Source organism: Xiphophorus maculatus, chromosome 12, assembly GCF_002775205.1.
Source record: "Xiphophorus maculatus strain JP 163 A chromosome 12, X_maculatus-5.0-male, whole genome shotgun sequence".
In the NCBI taxonomy this organism is placed as follows: Eukaryota; Metazoa; Chordata; class Actinopteri; order Cyprinodontiformes; family Poeciliidae; genus Xiphophorus; species Xiphophorus maculatus.
In genome coordinates this window covers 26,964,589-26,988,805 of record NC_036454.1, presented here as the reverse complement: position 1 = coordinate 26,988,805, position 24,217 = coordinate 26,964,589, and the positions used below count along the sequence as shown (strand labels likewise).

The window sequence follows — 24,217 nt, the reverse complement described above, 5'->3', positions numbered from 1 at the left end:
AGTTGGTCTTTACAATATAGTTGTTGGAAAAATGGGCCTTACAAGGTGAGAAATGCTAAAACACACACAGAGTTTGCCTGTTCTCCCTGTGCGTGACAGATCTCTCACTCGATATTCCAGCTCCCTCTATGCACTGGCCACGGGAGTTAGTATGTGGGTTTATTGCTGTTCAATATGTTTATCTCTGTGTTAGTAAAAGCAATTATAGACAAACAATGGATGAATATTGAGGGAATTACTCATCGACTGGCAAGGATGTAATAGCATGTTCTAAAGAGAGTTGAGGAGGTCATACACTACATCAGTGCTTCTCAATTCCGGTCCTCAGGCCCCCCTGCCCTGCATGTTTTAGGTGTTTCCCTGCTGCCACACACCTGGATTGAATATATGAGTGATTAACAGGCTTCTGCAGCACTTGGCGGTTGCAGAACAGGTAATGCAATCATTTGGATCAGCTGTTCTGAAATAGGGGTACAGCTAAAACATGCAGAGCAGGGGGGCCTGAGGACTGGAATTGAGAAGCACTGCACTACATCAACATTATATTCTCTCTTTAAAATAAGAAGCTTTAGCAATGAACTTCTGGAGAGATAAACTTTCTCAAGAATAAAGAGAACAATTAAGTTAACAATCTGGGAGCAAATGCTTTGCTAGAATCATGTAAAATGAGTTTTCCTCTACATATTGGAGGCTGTATGGGGTCTTAGACTAAACTCTGAATTTGTGATTCTGGACATCCAGCGGCGGAGAAGTTTCCTCAGTGAATCCGTGAAGCTCCTTCTCTGTCAGCTTAAAGGTCTACAGCTTCAACAGTAGCGCTGAGGAAATTGATATTTCACCGGTAACACAGAAATAAACCAATCCTGCAAAGGAAAGGTCAAACAACACAAACCTGGTGATTTCTTGGGGCGGGCTGTGTTGCCTTGTCACACGATATTTGGACCTGGGGAGGGGTTGTGACAGTCACACTGTGCCCTGACCTTATAGGAGCCACCTGTTGCAAATGTCACATTACCATGTCTGGCAGCACGAACAAAAGGTTGCCAGGAGAGGATCACGGTCTGGGCCTCACGCGCAGAACGCCGTGTTCTTCCCCGGCTAACGGCTGCAAGCTGAGGCATTTCCTCGACAGCACAAACACGTACAGCTTCCCGGCTGCCGGTCTGAAACAACACGGCCCAAACCCGGCTCCTTTAACAGGCTAATCTGGAGAAATCAATCAGATGCTTGTTATGCTTTTGCCTGTGACCCACTGCATGTTCTGACAGCGACCCAGCTGGTAAAAACAGATCAGTAAATCATTTTAGCCTTACCAGAAAAAAAAAAAAATCACAACAAGACGTCACTTCTCGGTTTGGACAGGTTCTTTTATTGGCAGTCATTGAATGAACGAGACATATGTACACAGACCACAACTAGGAAAAGGTTTGACACTTACTGACACATGAACATAAACTGCAGAACGTTGCAAAATCATCCATATATCTTGAACCTTTTCGTATAATGTTACAACCACAACTTTCAATGCATCTTGCAGGGGTTTTAGGTAATAAACGGGAAGGAAAATTAGACATGGTCTTTCTATTTTAAAATGAAAATCTGACTAATGTGATGTGTGTTTGTATGTAGCTGCCAGTTCTCAATGAGCGATGTAGGAAATGTAGCAAACGTGTTGAGAATGGACAAACAAATGGATGTGGACGGTCCTGAACACCTCCCTTTCACTGTGAAACATGGCAGTGGCAGTGTCATGATGTGGGAATGGTTTTCTTCTGCAGGAAAAGTGAAAGGAAGGACTTGAAACTGGTGGCAGTGGTTCATCCCTCTGCAGCCAGAGCTGCAATCGAATGGCTCAGATCAAAGCATATTGATGTGAAGTGGCTCAGTGAAAGTCCAGATCCAAATGTATTTCAGAGTCAGTGGGAAAAATTGAATATTGATGCTCATGAACACTCTTCTTCCAATCTGACTGAGTTTTAGCTATTTTGTAGAGAAAAACAGGTCGATGATTAAAGTTGGTGGAGGCACGTCACATCTCCAATGTTCTTGCCAGGTTTCTGTTGGTCTGACTCACAAACTGAAACAAAATCTAATATAGTTTGTGGATTTAAAGTGACAATATAAGTGAAAAAGGACGAGCTGTATGAACACTTTTGCAAGGCGCTGCACGAACCAAGAGGAAACAAGAGTTTAGTCTGGGAGGATTTAATATTCCACATAAATATCCTCTGCTGGGTAACATTTACAGAGCAACTCTCCGTTTTATTGCATTATCCCATAAAACATCATCCGTTCAGTCCAACAGCAGGACTTCTTTGGGCTAAATGTTATTGTTCTTTGTCATTACGTACAATTAAATACGACTGCTGAATCAGACGAGAGACAAAACAACAGCATTTAGACGTGTTACGGACACAAATTACACAAAAATACACAAATAACACGTATTGAACATTTATTATATATCTGGTGAGCTTGTTTTGCTAACAATCATCAGCTGCGTAGCTCGTACTGTCTGAATGTGGGACACTTTCAACGTCTGCCTTGTAAATACTCAGGTACGAACCATGTGCACAGAGTATACGCTATGGAGGAGGTGAAACGTCGAATAAACGACTGGGCCTTAAAGTGCGCCGCAGTGTTCTGGTCAGCCTAGGTGATCATATAATGCTACTGCAGAAAGACTGGGACTGATAGATAACAGTCAAGGAAGTGCCTCACAACACAGGGCCACTGATATACGACGACGTTAAGTGGAAAGGACGACACCTGTGGAGACGGACGGCAGTAGGAAGAGCGGCTTGGCCCTCCTTGCTCTGACTCAGAAGCCGCTTCGGCTTCAGGAGCCATAAATGTGTCGAAATACTGTGGCTATGACCCTAAAGAGCGCAGTGATGTCAGCTTTAATGCGAGCACAAAAACAACCGGAGACACCTCTCCGTTGTCGAGTCCTACCCGTTGTCTTCTGAGACCGCTTTGTCCGCTAAGGTGCACAAAAAAAAATGTATAAAAATGACCCGTCGAAACGCAACAACTGTTTTGTCTTCTGTTCTCGTTTCCATCTGCACATGGGCTTTCACGGGTAGACACTGGGAAAGAACGTAAAAAGTCGACCAAGCAGTTTTGCCAGCGCCACGTGACGGGTCGCTGGCTGTATAGTCTGTTGAACTTGTGTCATAGCTTTTGTTGAGAGATTAACAGAGAACACAGAATGTGGAGCCTAGGCCCTGTCGGACAGAGAGAGTCTCAGTCCTGGCAGAGAACCCACGGTGGGCCGACGGTTTCCAAACCTCACTCCAGGTGTCCCCCCTCTCTCCTTCGGGATGCGGCCCCTTCGTCCGACCAACTGATTCAAGTCTCCTGGGGATTGGCTCTCGACAGAGACCGAGATGGAGCGATAGACGTGGATAAAAGGATAGAGAGAGAGAGAGAGAGAGAGAGAACTGGCACCTTGACTCCTCCAGCCACCCTCCAATGAAACCGCACCTTTTTCCCAAGAGCGCCATCCACCAACACAGTAAGTCTGCCGTCCAGGCCGTCGGTTTCTTCCTCGCTGTCTTACGGGGGTTAACTCAGAGATGGTAAAGATTAGCTTTAGTAGCTGTGTCGGGACAATTGGTCCGCAATGTGGGCACCGGGCTCCCTGATCGCCTGTAAAGGGTGACTTTGTCTCGTGGTGTGAGGGCAAGAGGGTGAAAGAAGTAACAGAGTGCTGCGGGGCGTCATCTCAACCGCAGCCGAAAGCTCTCCGGACGGGAAGCAGCCCATCACCTCTCACAGTAGTGTAGGGTAAAATGTTTAGAGAGCTGTTTCTCCCCCAAGCCCCACGACTCCAGCTCAAACCTATCCCCCATGTCTTCCTCCTCCTCTTCGACTTCCTCCTCCTCCTCGTAGTGGCTGGGCTCCTCGATGGAGGTCTCCAGGTGGTAGGAGTACGGCTGGCCCTCCGTGTACTCGTAGATGGTGGGCAGGCTGCTCTTCAGGCTGCAGCGGCGGCGCAGCGCCACCAGCAGCGGCTGGGGCATGGTGAAAATGTCCACGTTGTTGCCCAGGTCGATCCAGGCCAGGCTGGAGAACATCTTGGGGTCCTTGAGCAGTTCGGTGAGGTCTTTGATGATGGCCAGCGTCAGGCGGTTGCCGTTGAGAGCCAGGGTGCTGAGTTTGGGCAGCAGGGCGAGGGGAGGCAGCAGCAGCCTCAGGTTGTCGTCCGTGAGCTCGGTGAAGCTGATGTCCACGGCCACCACGCTGTCCCTGTTGCTCTGGAGGTAGAAAGCCACTTGTCGGACGTCGCGGGTGGACAGGGGGATTCCAGACAGGTCCACGCTGTCGCTGGACAGCTTCTTCTGTAGAGTCGTCTTGAGACTGTAGAGGAGGAAACAAAAGGGACCCGTAAAGCCTTTGAACTTACAGAGCAAAACAGGTTGGGACGTAGAAAGGAAAAGGATATTTATTTTGGATTAAGGAAGGATTTTATTGCATATTGTGTTTATTAGTAGTGCTATTTTAACTTTAGAGTAAAAAAAAAAAAAATTAAGAAAACCAAAAATGTGGTCATTCTTAATGGAGGAGCAGATCTGTGTGGGAGTGCATGTATTAGTGAATTAGTATTGAAGTTATAATTTTAGTATGTTAGCTGAATGTGTGAGGATATTTATATAAATCTGGAGCTCGCAATGTTGTTTATGAACATGTGCAGAGGAAAACATGTATTTTTATAATATCTTGATTTATGAATTGTATGTATTTTAATGTGTAGGTTTAATTATATGAATTTGGAGGTTGCAAGGCTGTTTCCATGAAAAAATACAAAAACATATAGTCTTAATGCATTTTGATTTAGAAATGTTATGTATTTTAATACATAGAAATGCCAAACCACTGAAGTTGTGAACAACTTGCAGCTATGTGCTCTTGGCATAAACTCAGACTTGTTCTCTTCTAAGTTTTTTATGCATTGTCTAATAAATGAAATGAAACGATAATGGAGGTTTTGACGACACCAGCTCTTAGTGAAATCTGGTAGCAGGTAAAGCAAAGTTACACTGACTTAAACAAGGATTTATTTAACAAAATAATAATCATTTTGCTGAAGTTTAGGGAGCCTTATTGTAATTTGACGACAACTTCTGACTCACACTTCTAAGATCTTTTTCAAAACACTGCGTTAGTGGATTAGGGATGGTAGAGATGTGTGGTAGAGCCTTGAAGAAATTTCTTCAGAGCAAAGAACTGTGTGGAAAGTTGCATTTACAGGCTGTTGTACTTCAAGTGCCATGAACTCATGATTTGCATGCCTGTTATAAATCTAGCGTGGTGGATGGAGTCTTAATGAGGTAAAAGTTCACAGTGAGCGTTGGGAGAATCATAATGACCGATGGAAAATGTTGAATTATCTAAACCAGGGGTCTCAAACTCCAGGCCTCGAGGGCCGCAGTCCTGCAGTTTTTAGATGTGCCACAGGTACAAAACACTGGAATGAAATGGCTTAATGACCTCCTCCTTGTGTAGATCAGTTCTCCAGAGCCTTAATGACCTAATTATTCTATTCAGGTGGTGCAGCAGAGGCACATCTAAAAGTTGCAGGACTGCGGCCCTTGAGGACTGGAGTTTGACACCCCTGATCTAAACTGATATCAACATCGACACAATATTACCACAATCACATGATTTTCTGGGCTTTGTGACCCTGATATGCCATTAATCTCTAAAAATGAGAGTTGGAGGATATGGATGTAGAGTAGAGATGCGATGATCCGATATTAATATCTGCATCGGTCCAGATATTGAATAAAAAACCAGACAGGGTATCAGTGACTATGTGCCCAAGCCATAAGGGCAGATCTATTCAGTCTAATTCTATGATTTTTATTTATTTTACATTATACTTAGAATTAATAATTGCACTTTCTGAATGAAGGTTTGTTGCAGTTTATTTTTACGTTTGACCAAAGTCATCAACCTGCTGTTCCTGTCAGTTTCTTTACTATTTATTTTACAACCAACTGAACAAATCAAAGCTGTGTTGTTTTTACATGTTTGACCAAGCTGTTGTTGTTGCTAAGTGTGCTGTACTGGTGCATAGCTATCAAATGCATTTTTCATTCAGTGAAGTTCTGTCTGGGGTTTTTTTAAAAAAAAGAAAGGTTTTAAGTCAACTCAGCACTGTTTCTCAGTGTTGGATCGGTATCGACTCATACTAAATCTCAGATATCGGTATCAGAAGGGAGAAAAATGGATCGTGGATAGATGGATCTAACATGAGGCTGAGATTGAATCAGGAAGCACAAATAGTTCTCCACTCACTCACTTATTCAGACCTGGGAAACACCCAAATACATTTCAGGCTGGACAGGAACCCTGGATGAAGATGTGTTTTACTTCTCCCTTGGTGATTTCAACAAAAACATCTTCATCTGTCACCTGAGCAGTATGCTGCGCTGCTACCTCCTTCACTGAAGGCTCAGAATTTCCAGCAGAGGTGTAACACAATAGTTACTGATTAACCTTACAGATGAAATCATATCCATTATTCATAACTCCACCCGGCTCGGCCCTTTGTTCTCCGTCGGGTACATTTTGCAGGAGCCCGTCTCGGCCCACAGAGGACAATGCAGCGTGTCGAACTTGAGCTCTTCCTGAAGTGGGCTGTGATTCTGGTGCGGTGTCAGAGTGAATTAGAGCATCCTCCGCTGCCTGGCGACTTACAGTTTCATCCTCAGCGGTACCTGTCACTTCTCATGCTTTGAAGTGTTTTTTTTCCTCCCCATCATATTGAAAATAGTCACGCCCTCAGCAGTTCTTGCTGTGTGGCATAAGGAGCCAGTATGGGTTTATAAAGATGGAGGAAAACCTGGATGTAGAGCAGGCAAGGTGAGAGGGATTCTAACAGCTGTCCATGGTGACATGTTTGTCAGGCTGGCTGTATCTTTTATCAGAGTCTTGATTCGGCCCTCGTTACCTTTTTATATGACAGAGGCGTAAAACCCTAATAGCCATGGAGACGGGTTTCTCCTGAGGTGCTAATAGCTTGGATCACACAGCTCTCAGATTGATTCCTCTTTCTGCACCCAGGAAGCAAAGAAATGGTTTTCTGAGGCGATCTGTCCAGAAACTTCCATCACCTTCCAGATTCATTTGACACCAGAGAACAAGGGCGACACTACCGCTGGTTACCAGGATCTGTCATGTGTTGCATACTTTTCAGCTTTATTTTGGTTTGTTTTTGACATTTTTTCGAAAGATGATCATACCGGAAATCGAGCAATTCCTAGCAAACCCTAATACCAAACAGGATCTTTAAACCCTCGTGAAGTTTAGACAGATCCAGAGCAAAGTGCACAAACAAAACAACTACCACTAAATCTACAAGGTATCAGCACTGAGATAACATTCATAATTCAAATCCAACTCTATGGTCTAGTAACAGATGTCTGTCAAAACCATGAAATTAAATTTACATTTTAAAAGGTTTTTTTTTTTTGCTAACAGCCTGTGAGCCTCCGGTGGGTCATCAGTCTCCATAAGTTTGAATTCTGTATGAAATTGCTACAATGAATTATTAAAATATAAATTTTCAAATTGTTTCTGGAAGCAAAGTCAGCATAACTTTATGTGAAAAAGAATTTCAACAAGATCCAATTTTGTAAGAGTTTATTTTTCCCCCCTCGGCTATGTGTGGTGAAAAACTAACACTTTCTACTACAACATCTGCACTGAAGCGAGTCCTTTCAACACAGAAACAGACAACTGGAAGACTACGAAGTGGAAAAACGTGAGGTCCATCACATCAGAAACCATCTTATTATGCTCTCATTTTAATTTCACAGTAAACACAAACACTCAGTGACGTATCCAAAACATGACCTGGGGAAACTCATTAATTAAGCTCAGCTGGATAAAGCAAGCGCTTTGGAAGAAAGAGAGAAAAATGCTTCATATCTCTTGTTGTTGCAAAGAATATACAATAATAATAGTAATGATAGATAGATAGATAGATAGATAGATAGATAGATAGATAGATAGATAGATAGATAGATAGATAGATAGATAGATAGATAGATAGATAGATAGATAGATAGATAGATAGATAGATAGATAGATAGATAGATAGATAGATAGATAGTGTCTTATATGAACTGACTAATAAATATTTATCAACATACCAAGAAAAGCATGTCACATCTTTTATTTTTGTTGGAGAAACTCTAAACTGCTTTAACATCCTGCTGTGTGGAGCTGCAAGCAAATCTCCATCAGCTGTGCCAGTCCGGTGACGTTCCTCTCTGTACGCAGAGGACAGACAAACGGCTCGGCTCTTTGTGGCGCCGCTGGATGGTTCATCAATCTATCATCCAGCAGTAGCTCTGAACATTAGTCGCTCCAAATGCTCAGAATTAAACGAATCCTGTTAATCTATCTAATTAGTTTGCTTGAGTTTGGACTTCCTGTTTTTCCTTTTCTCGATTAATCAAATAGCTTGATTAGAGCAACGGCCCAGAGCTGAAGCCAAGTCAGATATTAAAGATGGCAGCTCCAACTTTAACAGGGCCTCCAGTGAGACACCAACACAGAATAGTGGATAGTTGTGTTTCAACAAATCATAATTATGGAAAGTGTGGCAGCCTCTCGTCACAAAACAGCCCAGGTTTGTCTGAGTCATTCTCACACACGGATTTGATCTGAACTTTTGTTGTTCCATCTGGGCCATTTGGATCATTTTCCCCTCTGAAAGGTGAAGCTCCAGATCAGTCTCAACTCTTCTAGGCTAAGAGTTTTTTTTTCTCTCAGCAGGATAATTAGCTCCATCCATCTTCTTATAAACGCTCTGACTTTTTAGCCTCTGCTAAAGAAAAGCACCCCACAGCATGATGCTGCCATCACCGTGCTTCACAATGGTGATGATGTCTTCAGCGTAATGTAAAGCTGAAACGGTTAACCGTTTTATTCATGATGAATCTAATTTAATAATAGATCAATTGTTAACTGGAGTACACAGATAAAGAAAAGGCCATTTGTTAAAAAAAACAACCCAGTCAGAGCAGAAATTAAACCAAAACAGTACAAATATATATATATATATATATATATAAAACAATGAAGATTAAAAAAACACTTCTATAGAGAACTCCTGTAGTGGCCTAGTTCTAGCTTCACCTGGATCAAATTCTGTAAAAACTTTTTAAAAAATCTATAAGCATTTTTTGTGTCCAATTATTAATTGGTTGATCTAAAAAATGCTTTTCACATTTTCACGTTGAAAGAATTTCTTTGGTTTGAGATGCGTCCCTTGCTACAGATGATCAAACATACACCAAATAAATTGTATTTAACATGTTCATTTTCTTATTCAAAAAGGAACTAAAATAATCGAACAGAGGAATCGAACACTTTGACAAGCGTGAGACTGATGTGCAGCGTTAGTTTTACGCCACATGATGTTTTCCATGGACACCAATGTGTTTCATTTTGCCACAATCTGACCAGAAAGCAGCTGGAGACACATTTGTTCAGAGTAGCTTTTAATTAGTTTTATTTTGTTTCATGTTTCATCTCTCCTTCAGTTGTACCTTCTGACTTGTAAAAAGTGCTACATAAATAAAGTTACTTGCTACTTTTGAACTGGTGAACAACGTGGCTTTTGTCTACTTCACATTTTATCACACAATTACAAACTTTGAGGTTGCTGTGTGACAAACTGAGTACGTGTTTCCTCTCAGTAATAACGAACACGGATGTGAAGCCCTCACCCGGGGGTGAGTTGGGGACAAGGCGAACAGCAGGCTGCAATTGTCTCGTCTCTTCAGCTCTGACAGATTTTTGTTGTCAAATGCAGCAGCAGGTGAAGCTGTCAGACCTCCACCCCTGCATCCTCTCTATCAGTATTCTGTTTTAGGGCGGATTTCAGTGTTAATGATTCATGTTGCTGCTGCTGCTGCTGCTGTCTCCACCGGCATCAGCCCATCCCTCTGCAGATTTATGAAGCTCCCAACATGACTAAGTGAAAAAAAAAACACCTATCAGCTGAAGAATAGTTGCCATCGAATGTATTTACAGTCTCAAAGACGCTGTGGGTGTCAGATTAATCTTTGATCCTTTTAATTTTTCCGGGATGAATTAAACTTCGGCGAGCGCAACAAAGCACAGCTCACGCACATCGACAGCTGGCTCTATGATCCTGTTGATGCTCAAGTGACTCATAATGAACCAGTCGGATACCACAGAGCTCATATTGTCTTCATTTCTGTTTTATGATATGAACGACTACTTTTAGTGTCTGCGAAAGCATCTACAAAAGAACTGCGAAGGGTTTTGTTCCAAACGGGACTGGGAATCACTCTGTAATGAAAATCTACATTTTGTGGAATAACTTAGGTTTGCGTGAGCAGACGGGGAGAGATTCGAAGAGATATCAGCGCCGGCTGAGGGCACCGAGCGCCGCTCCCTGTTGTGCAGATCTGCAGATTAGTTACAGACTGGATGTCTGGACACGAGGGCTTACCAGGCCTGGGATTTCCGCCTGGACATGCTCTTCCTCAGCCACTTTGAGTGCGGGGTCAGGTGGTAGATCAGCTGCCTGCAAATCTTATCAGAAGACTTTATGGTGTCCGCATCCTGCAAAAAGGAGAGCGAGGAATTAAAAAACAAAAAAAAAAGTAATAAAAGGAGAAGGTTGAAGCAGTGAGAGGAGAAACAATCGTTGGAGCTATCAATGCAAAACTTCAATTCATTTCCAAAAAACGCGTCGCGCGTTATCTTTCACATGAAAAGGAACGGGGACAAAATAAGGTCCAGCGTTTCCTCGACGCCTTGAGCGAGTGCACAACAAAACCCAATTTAGCCGCCTCGTTGGAGCAAGAAAATCTAATCACATGCAGGGGGGAGAAACACAAGAAGCGCGGCGAGGAGGAGAAATTAAACACAGCTGCGAGGGAAAGCTGCAGAATTTAGGTTAATATCAGTTCAGCAGACACTGGAGGCCACAACCTGGGGAGGATGATGAGAAACAAACTGTGAAATAGATTCATCTTTTACTGCAGAAGCATAATCTCATGCTGCAAAACTTTGAACAATGCAAGCTTTAATTTCAGTGCAATTACTGAGTCAGGAAAAAAAACCCATTCCACGTCGAGGAGCTACGGTTTTTAAAATGCGTGGCCCAATAACTTGTAGCTTTAAAATAAATTTAACAGAAACATCTTCTATTTACATCTTATGCCTTAAAGTTGATCATTTTCTAGGAATTGTGAATAAAAAACACGCGACTTTTTGTTTCTGTTGGATAACAGCAGGAAATGTTGGGGTCACCGAGTCTCCATGACAACCGCTGGACTCTATTTACAAGCCAACAGGTTGTTTTGGAGTGATGTCAGAAACGAGCCTTTCCTGTCCAACCATCAGAAAGGAAAACATGGGGTCATCTGCTTGAGATTTAATCAGCTCAGCTGAGACAAAGGCTGAACCTTTATAGGAACACACACACTGTGTGGGTTTGGTGTGAGACGACTGGAAACTGTTAGGTATGGTGGAGGATCTGTGATGCTGTGGGCCTGTTTGTTAGACTGCATTACTATTACACAAGTGCATCTGATTTTAATCCATTGAAGAGTTCTTATTTTAAAACATAACCTCTTTAACCTAATTCATTAGAGATGGTCTATTTATCTACGTACATGCAGGGAACAATAAATACAGAAATGGCTCTTCAGACATAAAATGGGCCACTAGTTTCGTTTAAAACTATAACTCCTTGTCAGGATATTTTTTTTATTTTAAATAAGAGCAGATGAGAGGGAGTGGCATCTACTGTGGACTCACTGGAGTTTGGATGTTATGAATAATGAAATCCAGGTTATGAATAATGACATAGGATTGTTTTTTAAAGCTGCAGTATAAAACTTTTATACACAACACGTTATAAAATATATTTTTTTAGGATTGACTATGTTTTGACAGCATAATCTAAATCGGCCAATTTATAAAACGATTAGCCAATTGTGAAGCTGTGCGAAGAAATGCACTGCTGCCTAACAAAAACATCCAATCAGAGCCAGTGAGCTAAGTGAGTCTTAGCGCTGTCAATCAACCTTGTGAATATGCTGCTAAACGTATTTAGCAGCATATTGAGAAACGACTCACTGTTAAAGAAAACAGGATGCTAACTGACACAAAACAGTGTCAGTTAGACTCAAAATAGACAGAATTTAGTCTCAGCCTCTCTGAGCTGCTCTTTAGAACCACAGTGATGGCAGAACGTCAGAACTACAGACATGGTGGAACAACTGCTATAAACTCATCGCATCTCTGAATGGTGCTGTTTATGTTGTATCTTATATGCATATCATCAAATCTAGTGTGCTGTGGACTTAAGATGGAGTACATGCACACATATTCATGACATACTTTGATTAAACTAATTTATCTTCGGTGTGATTCCAGTACCAAAAAATTAACTTTATACCAGGTGAGTCTCTCTAACCTGAGAATGTGAACCTGTACTGAGCTGATTCTGTGCCTTTAAATCATTTTAACAATACTCCTGGAGAAGATTTATAACTTATAACTCTGAAACAGGAACAGGTCTGAAAAACAGCGTGTGTGCTACACTCAAGAGAGAGATTCATTTGATGCATCAAAGAGTGATGTCATCACTGCTGATGTCATTGTTACCAGTAGAACTGAACATTCTACTGATGCATTAACATCAAACACGTTTTGAGTGTCAGGCGAGTCTGGTTTATATTCAAAGTCTATGTGAAGCGTTGGATGCGCTAGATGTGTCAAACGCTCCAAACGGTTCAAATCGCGCCGCGCTAGAGGCTTGAAGCGTGATGCAATAGCCCTCGACGCGCTTCCACATAGACTTTGAATGCAAACCAGCTGCGCCTGACGCTCAAAACGCATTTGGTGTGAACACACCATTATATGTCCATGGTCACATTAGGTCAGTGCTTCTCAATTCCAGTCCTTAAACCCCCTGCTCTGCATGTTTTAGGTGTGTCTCTGTTTCAGAACAGCTGTTCCAGAACAGCATGACCTCTTCTGCAGTCATCAAGTACTGCAGTAGCATGTTAATCACCCATAGATTCAATCCAGGTGTGTGGCAGAAGGGGAACACCTAAAACATGAAGGGCAGGGGGGCCTGAGGACCGGAATTGAGAAACACTGCATTAGTTCCATCATATTAGGACCAAATCCTGGTCCTAATATGATGGACTCACTGCTTTGGGTCAGGGGTAACATTTAGTGGTAAGATGCTATTTAAGTTTTAGATAGGGTTAGGGTTAGGAATAGACTAATATTGTTTGGGGTTACTGAAAATGTGTGGATTAGGCAAAATCCCAGCTACTAAAATGAAGGAAATCAATGCAAAGTTCTAATATGGGTCAAAATAGTTTTGACAAACCTGTACAGCATTTTGTTTTCTAAATCATTATACACAATGATGATATAATATTGGGGTGTTTTTCTGCCAATTGTGTAGCTGCAGTACACTAGTAGTCTAATGTGTTGAATGTGCTGAGACACATTCAACACATTAGAAACCAATCAGAACCAAAGGTTTGTCTTTTGGTTCTGATTGGATGTTTCTGGATAGTAGCAGAGCCAGATGCATTTTTGCAGATTCTCTGTTTCATATTCTACTGTCAGACACTTTTAACAAATATTCATCCATCATCTAACACACTTATCCTTGCACACACACATTCACACCTTAGGACAATTTAGAGAGATCAATTAATCAAGCAATTAATGCCGAGTGTTAGCAAAACCTGGGTTTGGATACTGACCTAGGTTAGTGCCACCTGGGTGTGGGTCGGCGTAAAGGCCGAGCCGGGCATAGATTGGCCTTCACGCCAACGCCAACATGAAGCCCCTTCATGCAACCAGTGGAGGTTGGTCGCATGGACGTATGTCTTTCCTCGGACCTCCATGTTTGTGTGGAGGTTTGGCTTTGCGTGGACTCCTCTGATTGCAACCTGGGTGTGGGTCGGTGCAACGGCCGAGCCACGCTATGCATGGAGACCCCTGGTTGATTGGAGGTCTGTATTTCGTTAGACCTCCCTGATAGATTGGAGGTCTGTCTTTCCTCGTAACTCCCTGATTGATTGGAGGTCTGTCTTTCCTCGTACCTCCCTGATAGATTGGAGGTCTGTCTTTCCTTGTACCTCCCTGATAGATTGGAGGTCTGTATTTCCTCGTACCTCCCTGATAGATTGGAGGTCTGTATTTCCTCGTACCTCCCTGATAGATTGGAGGTCTGTCTTTCCTTGTACCTCACTGATTGATTGGAGGTCTGTCTTTCCTTGGACTCCTCTGGTTGTAGGGAGCCTTCTATTTGCAGGGGGACCTCTGGTTGGGTGGAGACTCTAGGACGGTTGTTTTCCAGAGCAAGTTTTAACTTCACCTTCAGGTCTGCAACCTGACCCTGCAGAGATTTTACCGTTTCCTCCTGTTCTTTGAATTTTGAAGCTTGCTCAGCGTGACTTTTGAGCTGCTCCTCATATTTAAGTCTCACTCTGTATTCTTCTACCATGACTTCTATCAGACCTTTGTTGCGGGAGGCGTATTTTTCAGCCTCCCTCTTGAAGTAGTCCAGCTGTTGAAGAATGGTCTTGTCAGCTGTAACTTTGGTAGAGCAAGAAACCTTTGATACAGCTTTAATCTCTGGCACGTTTCTTTCATGTTCACGTTTGACTCGCAGGTGATGTTCTTTTACTACCATAGTTTGCAGTTTCTCAATCTCCTCCTGCTGTGATTTGACTTCAGCCTGATATGCAATCCTTCGGTTTCTTTCCTTATGGAGATCAAAAGTCTTACTCTGCAGTTCGTTTTTAAGATCGTCTACCTGCTTTGTGAGATCGATGACGTGTTGGCTTGTTTCTTCCACAACTTCCACTGCGGGGGTGATCTCGAAGCCAGCAGAGGGAGTTGTTTCCTGCTTGACTTCCAGTGATGTTGGACTCTCAAAGTTGCCAGAAGGACCTGATTCCCCCTGGATCTCTACTGATTCATCTTCCGGCTTAATGGGGCTGTCACTGTCATCTTCAAAAGAAATGACTTCGTCGTAGTCGACTTGGATGTTGAGGTCCATCATGTCGAGCCATGAAAGCTCAGCTGGAAAAGCTTCATGTTCACAAACAATCTGTTGTTGCTTCATGTCTATATTGTGGTAAATTCTTGCTTCTCTGAAAGGCGTGTAATATCTGGAATCGATATCCCGCTTGTTTCAATTAATTTCGAACGTGCTCTGAAGAGTGATCTGTCGCGATAGAACTGTGGAACAGGTCTGAGAAAACGCTGTCTGCGAGCTACATTCAAGAGAGAGACTCCTTTGTGGTATCATAGAGTGACGTCATAACCGCTGATGTCATTGATACCATTGGAACTGAACATTCTATCAACCTTATTACTGGGAGGCTTACTGGGGAAACGATTAAGGGTGTTACTTCCGTCGCCCACCAGACGTAGAAATATTTCATTGTAATTTGGAGGGTTTTTGGCTAATCTATATTCATGATAGAAGTTACATCTCTGTTTTCAGTTATTGTACAATATTTTGTAAACTTGTTTATGGACACCGTCTGCTATCAGAGAGCTATTCAGTACAGAGGATTGTAATTATGAGCTTAATCACGGGGAGCAACAGTGACACCGCGTTAAGTTTTGTAAAAGAATTTCAAAAGAAAAGCCTAAATATTCCTCTCAGGGTAGTGCTAACTAATATTAGCCTTTACTATCTTTTTTCTCTCAGGTTATTGCACTGCCCTGCTGCACAAGACAGTAAATTAACCTTAGCACAAACCTTTGCATTTCATTGCCCCCATTAGCATTAGCCTTTTCCCTAAAAGAAGCTTTTAGCTATTTTTCTTATTTATTAGCCATGCTTAATACACTGAATGGAGTGATGCTCCACATGCTACTGACAGCATTTTGGCTAATGTTAGTAGTTTGGCTCATTTTAACTTGTACACTAATTTCAACATACTGAATGGCATAAGTCCATGTTACTCAACATGTTTGTCAATCTCCACATGCTATTGAGTAAATTGTAGCTTACTTTAGCATTGACGCTAATTTGTAGCATCAGAACGCCCACGAAGTGTGCCAACCGACAGGCACATTTTGGCAGGCTCCGTTAAAATTTCTTCAGAAATGTTCTAGTATGTTTCTTACTATACTGTCACAACACAGTGGAGTTAAAACAAATATGTAGATTTGTTTTTTTATATAGGTTACATACTCTGAATCTGTGGAAATTAGCACCAGACCTATAGGCTGGTACAGTGCATCTTTCCTTTTAACGTATATAACTCATTGTCCCTGTTTTAAATACATAAAATCTAAAATTGTGAGCAACCTTCATCCATGGCTGCCCCAGACATCAGACCAAATATGACCTAGCATGATCTAGAGAGACTGTTCAAAGTTCCTCCTCCTCTGTCTCTAATCCAAGCCCGTAAAATATTAAAGCAGATGACTAAGCGCTGTCCTACTGTTAAAATAAGTTTGTACAAACACAGCCAGCAGGGCTATTTTTCATCACTGAGTAAATGCACTCAAATTAAAATGCTGCATTTTTCAAAATGATTAACTGTGAGTTTCATTTTCTTTCCTTGCGGCTTGATGCTTTCAACTTTCCCTGTGTTCATGGATCGCTCTATTTTTGGGTTTGAGGAAAAAAAAAACCACACACACATCAAAGAGAGTAGCTTGTGGTGCACAGCGAGCAGAAATGCAACATCCGTCTGCAGGAAAAAATACCAGCCTCAGATTGGATTGTTTCTCCAGCCGAAGAGCCGATCATTAATAAAAGTAAATGTCTCGCGTCACGGCGCACACGGGGCTTACTGACCTTCTTGGGACACTGCATCTCCCGAGCCAAGCTGAGCAGCAGTTCGTGTGAGATGGGGTCCACCAGATTGAGGAAGGCGGCGTTTTTGTACAAGATGTCGTTCAGCGAGGCGCCCTCCAAACCCAGGTCCTAGCGAAGAAGGCGAGATAAGAGAAATGAGGAACAACACAACAGCAGCGAAAACGTGACCGGACCGAAGCAGGTCATGACTAACACTCCCAACGCTTGGCCTGGCTACGGGGTGAAAGGAGTGGGATGGAAATAGGTGCCTTCTGTGTTGGGGAAGGGAGAGGAAAAAAGGAGTGCTTTCCTTTAAATATTCATTAAAAGAGACAAAGAGTTTTTCATCTACAGTGGACAGTGAGATCTGGGGCGGCGTGTCAGCGGGAATGTTACCCGAAGACAGCGCTAAAAATATTGCTAGTCAGAAGTAGGACTGGGCATTTATCGTATCGTTTATCATTTATCATGATAAGCTTCTTAACAGGATAAGATTTTGATTTATTGGTGTCACAATAAAATCATAGTAATGATGTTTTAAAACCCCTAAGACTGTCAGGATTTTTAAAAATTTTCCCCACGGTTTGTTTAATAAAGCTGTATCAATAAATATCAATGAAATCACACTTCTTTATGTGAGTGGTGACTAAGGCTGGACAATAAATCAATAACAGTAGATACTGAGACAGACACATGATTAATATCAATAGATAATACATCTGATAGAATTTTCAGTAAGTTTACTGAATATCCAGAAGCGCTCTGCATTCTGGGAGATGTAGGCAGAGGAGAGGATTTAGCTGCTCAGCCTCTCACAGCGAGCTAAGCAAGGTGAAAGCCATCAACTTACTCGCTCTTTGGTTACCTAGCAACAACCTGTTGCTAACTCGCGCAGCAGCAGTTTCAGGTTTCACCACCTGCCTCATAACTTCTTAAAAACACGAAATGGTGTGGAGTGAAAAGTTTGGCATTGTCTCAGATGTTTAAAACAAAAAAAATGGATCAATAATTATTGATATCGACCAATATGAAACGCTGATGTTGCGATACGTTTTTCAGCCATGTGGTCCAGCCATGCTGGTGTTCTAAAGTACCGTAATTTGAAATGGGAATGTTTTTCAAGAGTAATATTTGTTCTTGTGGGACTATAATTGAGTCAGATTTACAGTTACCTAATAAATAAGTAATAAACAGTTCTCATTGTCACTTTTACAGTACCACAAAATATTGTCATAAAACTAAAAAGTCCATGTCGCCCACCCCTAATCAGAATGCTACGCTCACTCACAATTCGCACTAACTCGTAATAATTTGAGTCTTTCAATGATGAATTCGGACCATTCTTTTTCCAGGTTGGGAGTTTTTAAAAAACAACAATGCGACCACCGTATACCTGACTTTATATCCGACCAAATCCTCCTCTTTCATGGTTTTATCAACATGTCCACGTCGTTGTGGACATGTTGATAATGAGAGAATAACATGCTTTAATGAGAGAATAAAGCCTTCGAGTGCATCCATGCAGCACGCACATGCGTGCACAAAAGCATCTGCATGGATTTTCTGCCCAGCGCATTCGGCGTGGATTATAACAGACAGTCTGAGTGGGCGGCTGGCAAGCTCCCCTTTTTTAACAAGGGCAACAGTAAACACAGACTGAATCCAAAGCGGAGGAGAAGAAGAAGCTGCTGCCCGTCTGAGAAGGAAGGTATAAAAATATACCCCCCCCCCCTCCTCCATCTGTCCGTGTTTAGACACGATCAATTGTCATTTGCAAAGCGTGACATGACGGAACAAATCCTTTTTGCATCTGCAGGCGACACTCAGATCTCTGTTTCCTTCCTGGAGCAGAGCGAACACTTCTGAGAGCAAAATCTGTCATAAATCCGCTGAAAAGCATCATAATGTAGAGATAAATAATAATAATAAAGAAGGAACTGATTATGAAGAGAGAACGAGGCTGCACGTGTGTCCCATATGTCGCACGGAGGCCGGCCAGTTTCTCTTCTTCTTGTCTTAATTAAGGAGGTGCCATTGTCCCCCCCTCCCCTGTATGGAGACTTCAGAGTAATTAACACAGTATTGAGCGGCTAAAACGCAGACCCAAATAAATGAGATCCCCAAGGAGATGCTGCTAGATCTGGATGCACCTACTTACATTTTAATGCAACATGTCATAGCAGGTGAGAAAAGCCTTTAAAAACAAACGTCTAATTAAGATCTGCCCATGTTTACTCGGTGTCACTGGACGCTGCTGCCTATTCCATGTCACAAGTGGAATGGCTGGAATATGCAGCAATTAACATCAAATGTAAAAAGAAAAATTAATAAAAAGAGTGGGGTTATTTTTAAATTGCGTGTATTTTACAGGTTGGTATAATGCGTGCGGCTGTTAAGTGAAAAGGCTGCTTGTTTTCTTTCAAAATAAAAGAGTGTGTTGTGGGTTTGGAGCCTGGAAAGCCAGAAAATCAAATGCCAAGAAGATCTCTGAGAATATTAGTGAACAAAAAGAACCACAAGGACCAGGAAACACAGCAGACAGTGCCTGGGGGACGTTGTGGAGATGTTTAAAGGCAGCATTATTTCACAGAACAACATCCTTAACTTTGGAGATTTCACAGGAGGTGGAAATCCATCGTCAGAAAGTAGAGAGAGAACAGCACAACGGGAAACTAAAAAACAAGTAATATAGATGTAAAATTGTATTATGAAAACTTTCTGGCCTATATTATGATAAATGTAATGATACATCATCTCTAGAGCAACAGCATACGCTGCTCTAAAAATGACCCTATTGTCAAATGACACCAGTACACCAGTTGCACTAAGTAGTGCACTTGTGTCTTTAAGTAATAAATAATAACTGTATTCAATCATATGTTTCAAATTTATTGACAATTAAAGATGATGGTAAAAAAGACAAAGTTCAAACAGCAAAAGTACCAAAAGTAGTGTCAGATTTTGGGGGTTGCAAACACCATTAGCTCAGTTTTTTCACTCTTACAATTTATATTTTTATAATTTTCTGCCAATGATAATCAACGATAACATAAATGTCCATTTATATTTCAAAACCTGCCACCTGAGGTGACAGGCTGGGGTAGGAGAGCATTAATCAGAGACGCAAAGTCCTATGGCAACTTTGGAGAAGCTGCAGTGACCCACATGGTGGTGGCTGCATCATGCTGTGGGGATGCTTTTTGCAACAATTTGGGGGGGGAAAAAAAAGTGATTCTAAATGCTCAAAGCAGGGAGAGCCATACAACACAAGACCTACAGCTTACACAAATGCACACCACACATTTGCAAAAATATTTCTTTCCACTCACCGATGAAGTCCTAACCTATCAAATAAAATACACTTATGTTTGTATTTGAAACGTCACAAAATGGGAAATAGTCCAAGAGGCATTAAAGGAGAAAGTACTTTGCAAAAAAAAAAAAAAAAAAATAGACTCACACAGAACAAAGAAAGTCTATGCTGCAGAGGCAAGGTCAGCACTTAATGTTTTTTTATATATATATTACTTCTGTGACCTTATTCCTTGTAGTAAAGAGTAAATATAACCTTTAAAGAAGCATTTGTTTTTCTGTCGAGGTAAACAAAGCGGCAGGCAGGGCTTAAATTGTCGCAGCGGAGGGAGATAGCCATTAAATGTGGGGAAGCGATAAAGAGGCCATGTAGCTGTAATGGCAGCATTAGAACAGCCTGAGGAGAGACACGAGTCTGCCTACAGAGGAGGAAACAAAGGCACCGACGCACGGGGGTCGGCGTGCGCGTGGAAATATCCAGAGCCCATCAGCCGGGGAGAGAAAAATTAAATTAGAGAAAGCGTAACGACACACACACACACACACACACACGCACACACACGGCGTGCGGCTTGACCGGCTATCCCTTCGAATCTCATGTCAACGCGCTGTGCATCTTACCGCTCTGAGTCACGAGAAACGGTGTGTCACAGGTACGCCGCTCGGAGAGCGGCCTACTTTACGTGCAAACGAAGCAGAGAGGGGAGGGGAAAGAAACAGAGTGACGGTCAAAACCGCACAAAGAAAGAGGCCAGAGTGGAGGTGAGTTGGGGTCAAAGGTCAAGGGGATCAGGAATTGAAGCCCAGCCTGGATGACAGCATCATACGTAGTTCAAACAAAATATAAAACACGGTCTAATAGGTTTCACAACAGAAAAAAAAGATCAAATGTTCCCACTGCATATTGATTGTGATACTTTTACTTCTCATATTTTTTTTATGCAACAGAAATGTGGCAAAAATATCGACTAGTTAAATTTAGTCTTAGATGCACAGAAGGTCTTAGTTTTTTGCCATTCTGCTGTTTATGGTGCATCACTAGGAGTAAATGAAGCTGATTAATTGATTGGCTGTTTCCTCTGGTAACTAGCCTGCAGTCTGCTGCTTTACCAACATGTAGTTGAGAATATTTGTTTTAAAACAGCATGACCACAACTACATGGGTGGATGGCTTCCATATAATGACTGTAAATGTTTTTCCTCACTGGGAATGTTTCCGAACAGCCAAACACACGTTTCATCCCTGCTGCTGTATTTTCCAGCAGTAAGGAAAATACAGGAAATAACGACTAAAAAACAGTTTAGTCTAAAGTAAGATGGATAACAAAGAGAAACGAGGAAAAAGAAAACAACAAATGATCAAAACTACAAATCTAGGAAAACCCAAAACAACCCAAGACTCAGGCAAAAGTAGGTCCCATATTACCAACGCAACCAAATCTATCACCACATTTTCATTGGATTATCGGACAGCTAATTTATTGACCCAGATTTCCTGATACCTGAAACCGATCTTATCCATACAGGTCTGAACTTCAGCCACCGTCCTCTTTTGCTCTGTGGTGACAGAGCGCTGACTGATGCACCCGCCCACCAGGTCGCCTGGTTGACAATAGTCACCCCACTGCTAACAACTTACCAACTCTGTCATTTTATTTACCAGCTTTACAGACCAAAAGTTAGCACTGGTCAAAATTATACAGCAATCGGCAGGTCGTGCTTTTTAAAAATGGATGATCGGCCAGAAAACTGCAATCGGTGCGCCCCGATTGGACTCTATGAATGAAGATTTAAGAGTAGAGAAAAGTTGAATGTCTTCTAATATGAGTGCAGTCTAATAATAATCAATTTGACCAAATCCAACTGCCCACCCCTTTAAAAAGTTTCTGGCAGCGGCCCTGGCATGCACGAGACTAAAAGTGTTTAAACATGCTAACATCCGCCCCTCATCTGTTGCTCCTTAACGAGAACAGGATGCGTGGTGGTGATGGGCGCCTGACCTCTCCGTCCCCTCCTTTACCTTCCTCAGCAGCTTGAGCACGTCGGTCGCCTGCTCGATCCTGCGCTCGCGCAGCAGCTTCTGGATCTCCTTGATCCACGCCACCCTCCTCATGTAGGGGCTGTGGTTGGCCCTGCGCAGCATCCCGGGCAGCTTGTCCGACTTCAGCATCAGCGCAAACAGAAAGTCCCCGCCGCCCCGGCCGCCCTCCCCGGCGCCGTCCTGCAGCCTGCGCCGCTTTTTGGAGAAATTCTCGTCGTCCAGGCTGCTCTGCCTGCTCAGTCTGGAGCCCATGGCGAGCCGCGCGAGGTGGTTGTGCGCGCGCAGACGGCGTCTTTCTTTGATCGAGGCAGGGATGCAGCTGCGACAGTGTTACCAGAAGGACAAACGCATGACACGGCCCCGGTTCCGACGCTCCTCGTTGGGTTCCGATAAACAGCGCCGGGTTCGTCTGGAGCTGCTGCTGCTGCTGCTGCTGCTTGTCCGGGGCTGAGCTTCGACACAACAAAATAAATACAGAGCGGCGTTTTACGCGTCCGGCCCAGGGCTGCTCGCTCGGCTACGTGCGGTACGTGTGATGCCTGGGATGATGAGGAGCTCCGACTGCTTCATCCTCCGCTGCTGTTTGGGTTCGTGTAACGCGGGGCGTCTGACCAATCACAGCGTCTGCAGCCCGCTGAGCATCTCTGTAAAAACCCCTCGGTGCTTCACGGCGGGATAAAATGGTCAAACTTCAGTTTGTCAACGCGAGAAACACAACAGTCAACAACGAGCAAACGTTGTACTTGTTTTTAAGATTTAAACGTTTTTTTGTTTTGTTTTGTTTGTTTGTTTTTTTTTTACATGTTGGCAGCAGAATCTGGGGGGGAAAAACAAAGATTTTAAAAACGTAACGAAAGATACACAGAGAAAAGGAAAAACATAAACAATGACATTCAATAAATGAAAACCTTTTTTGAAGAAATATTGTTGGTTCTTTTCATTTGGTTCGGACAGTCCAAAATGCATGGAACTAAACTGCAAACATCTTTTTTCCTGGTTTTTAAGGTGTGGTTGCTACGGTGATTCCAGTCTGTTTCTCAGCAGCAGGTTTAAAATCACACAGAATACAAAGATCTGCACCAACAGCTGCTGCTAACCGTATAGATGGTTTCGAATGGCAGAAAAATCTGGTGCTTATTTATTGTGGGTTTTTAAAAATATATATATACAGCACTACTGATGTTTTATGGAAATTACGATTTCCAAAACTTCTCTCAGCTCTCACCAGTGTAGGCTTTTCTCACCTTTCAGTTCTGTTGGACACCAACAGGCAAATACGTCGCAACTTGTTCAGACTTTTTCAATTTTCAATTCAGATGAATAACAAGACATGACACCTGTGTGTAGGCCGCTGAGCTTCCTCCTCCATGCTGTCGCTGATCCAGCCTTCAAAAGGCCTAAAAGTATATATTATTACCAGCTGTTGAAACAAGCTCTGCTCTCTCCCACCGGCCATTAGATAAGTAGGAATTTCTCTTTTGGTCAGTCCAGTTGTCACTTTGCCTTTGTACAAGCTGTCAGATCCAATTTGCTTCTGCCAGTGCTCTTTCTTTGAGGAACTTCCATGGCCCAGTTGGATCAGTATCTGTTTCCATGGGCCCACACTGACAGGGGGGAGGAGGGAAGGAGTGGCGCCCCAGGGGGGGCTTCAAACTACAAAGTAGACAGCTATCAGTAATTTCTCCTGCCTCTCCAGCCTGATTCTATTTGTAGCTCCAATCCTTGTGGCTTAAAGCACTTTGATCCTGGTTTGACCTTATTTTCTTCTATGATTCAAGCTTATCCGTTTTTTGTGTGGGATATACACGATCTGCTCTCCAACACCTGTTTCTCCTCCCTAAATATCCCCTGTTGCTCACTTTCCTCAAAGCTGTATTTCTACAAAGACGTCCTTTTCTTATAATGCTACTTATTAGCACCAACAGATCTACAGTTCTGCAATATTTATCAGACATCCCTGTCCTTTTTTTTTTCATGTATCGTCATTGCTTTTTCTCATGAGGTTCAGGTTT

At 42.6% G+C, this 24,217-nt stretch overlaps 1 protein-coding gene across 1 annotated transcript; it reads right to left on the bottom strand.

Moving 5' to 3' along the window:
- Positions 1–1,349: 1,349 nt before the first annotated feature.
- Positions 1,350–22,988, bottom strand: LOC102231650 (leucine-rich repeat-containing protein 75B-like). The gene is made up of 4 exons (XM_023342991.1): positions 22,185–22,988; positions 16,853–16,981; positions 10,499–10,611; positions 1,350–4,362 (listed from the first exon to the last, which is right to left on the bottom strand). Exons 1-4 carry the CDS (start codon positions 22,455–22,457, stop codon positions 3,768–3,770), a joined length of 1,110 nt encoding a protein of 369 aa, XP_023198759.1. The 5' UTR covers positions 22,458–22,988; the 3' UTR covers positions 1,350–3,767.
- Between the last annotated feature and the right edge of the window lie 1,229 nt (positions 22,989–24,217).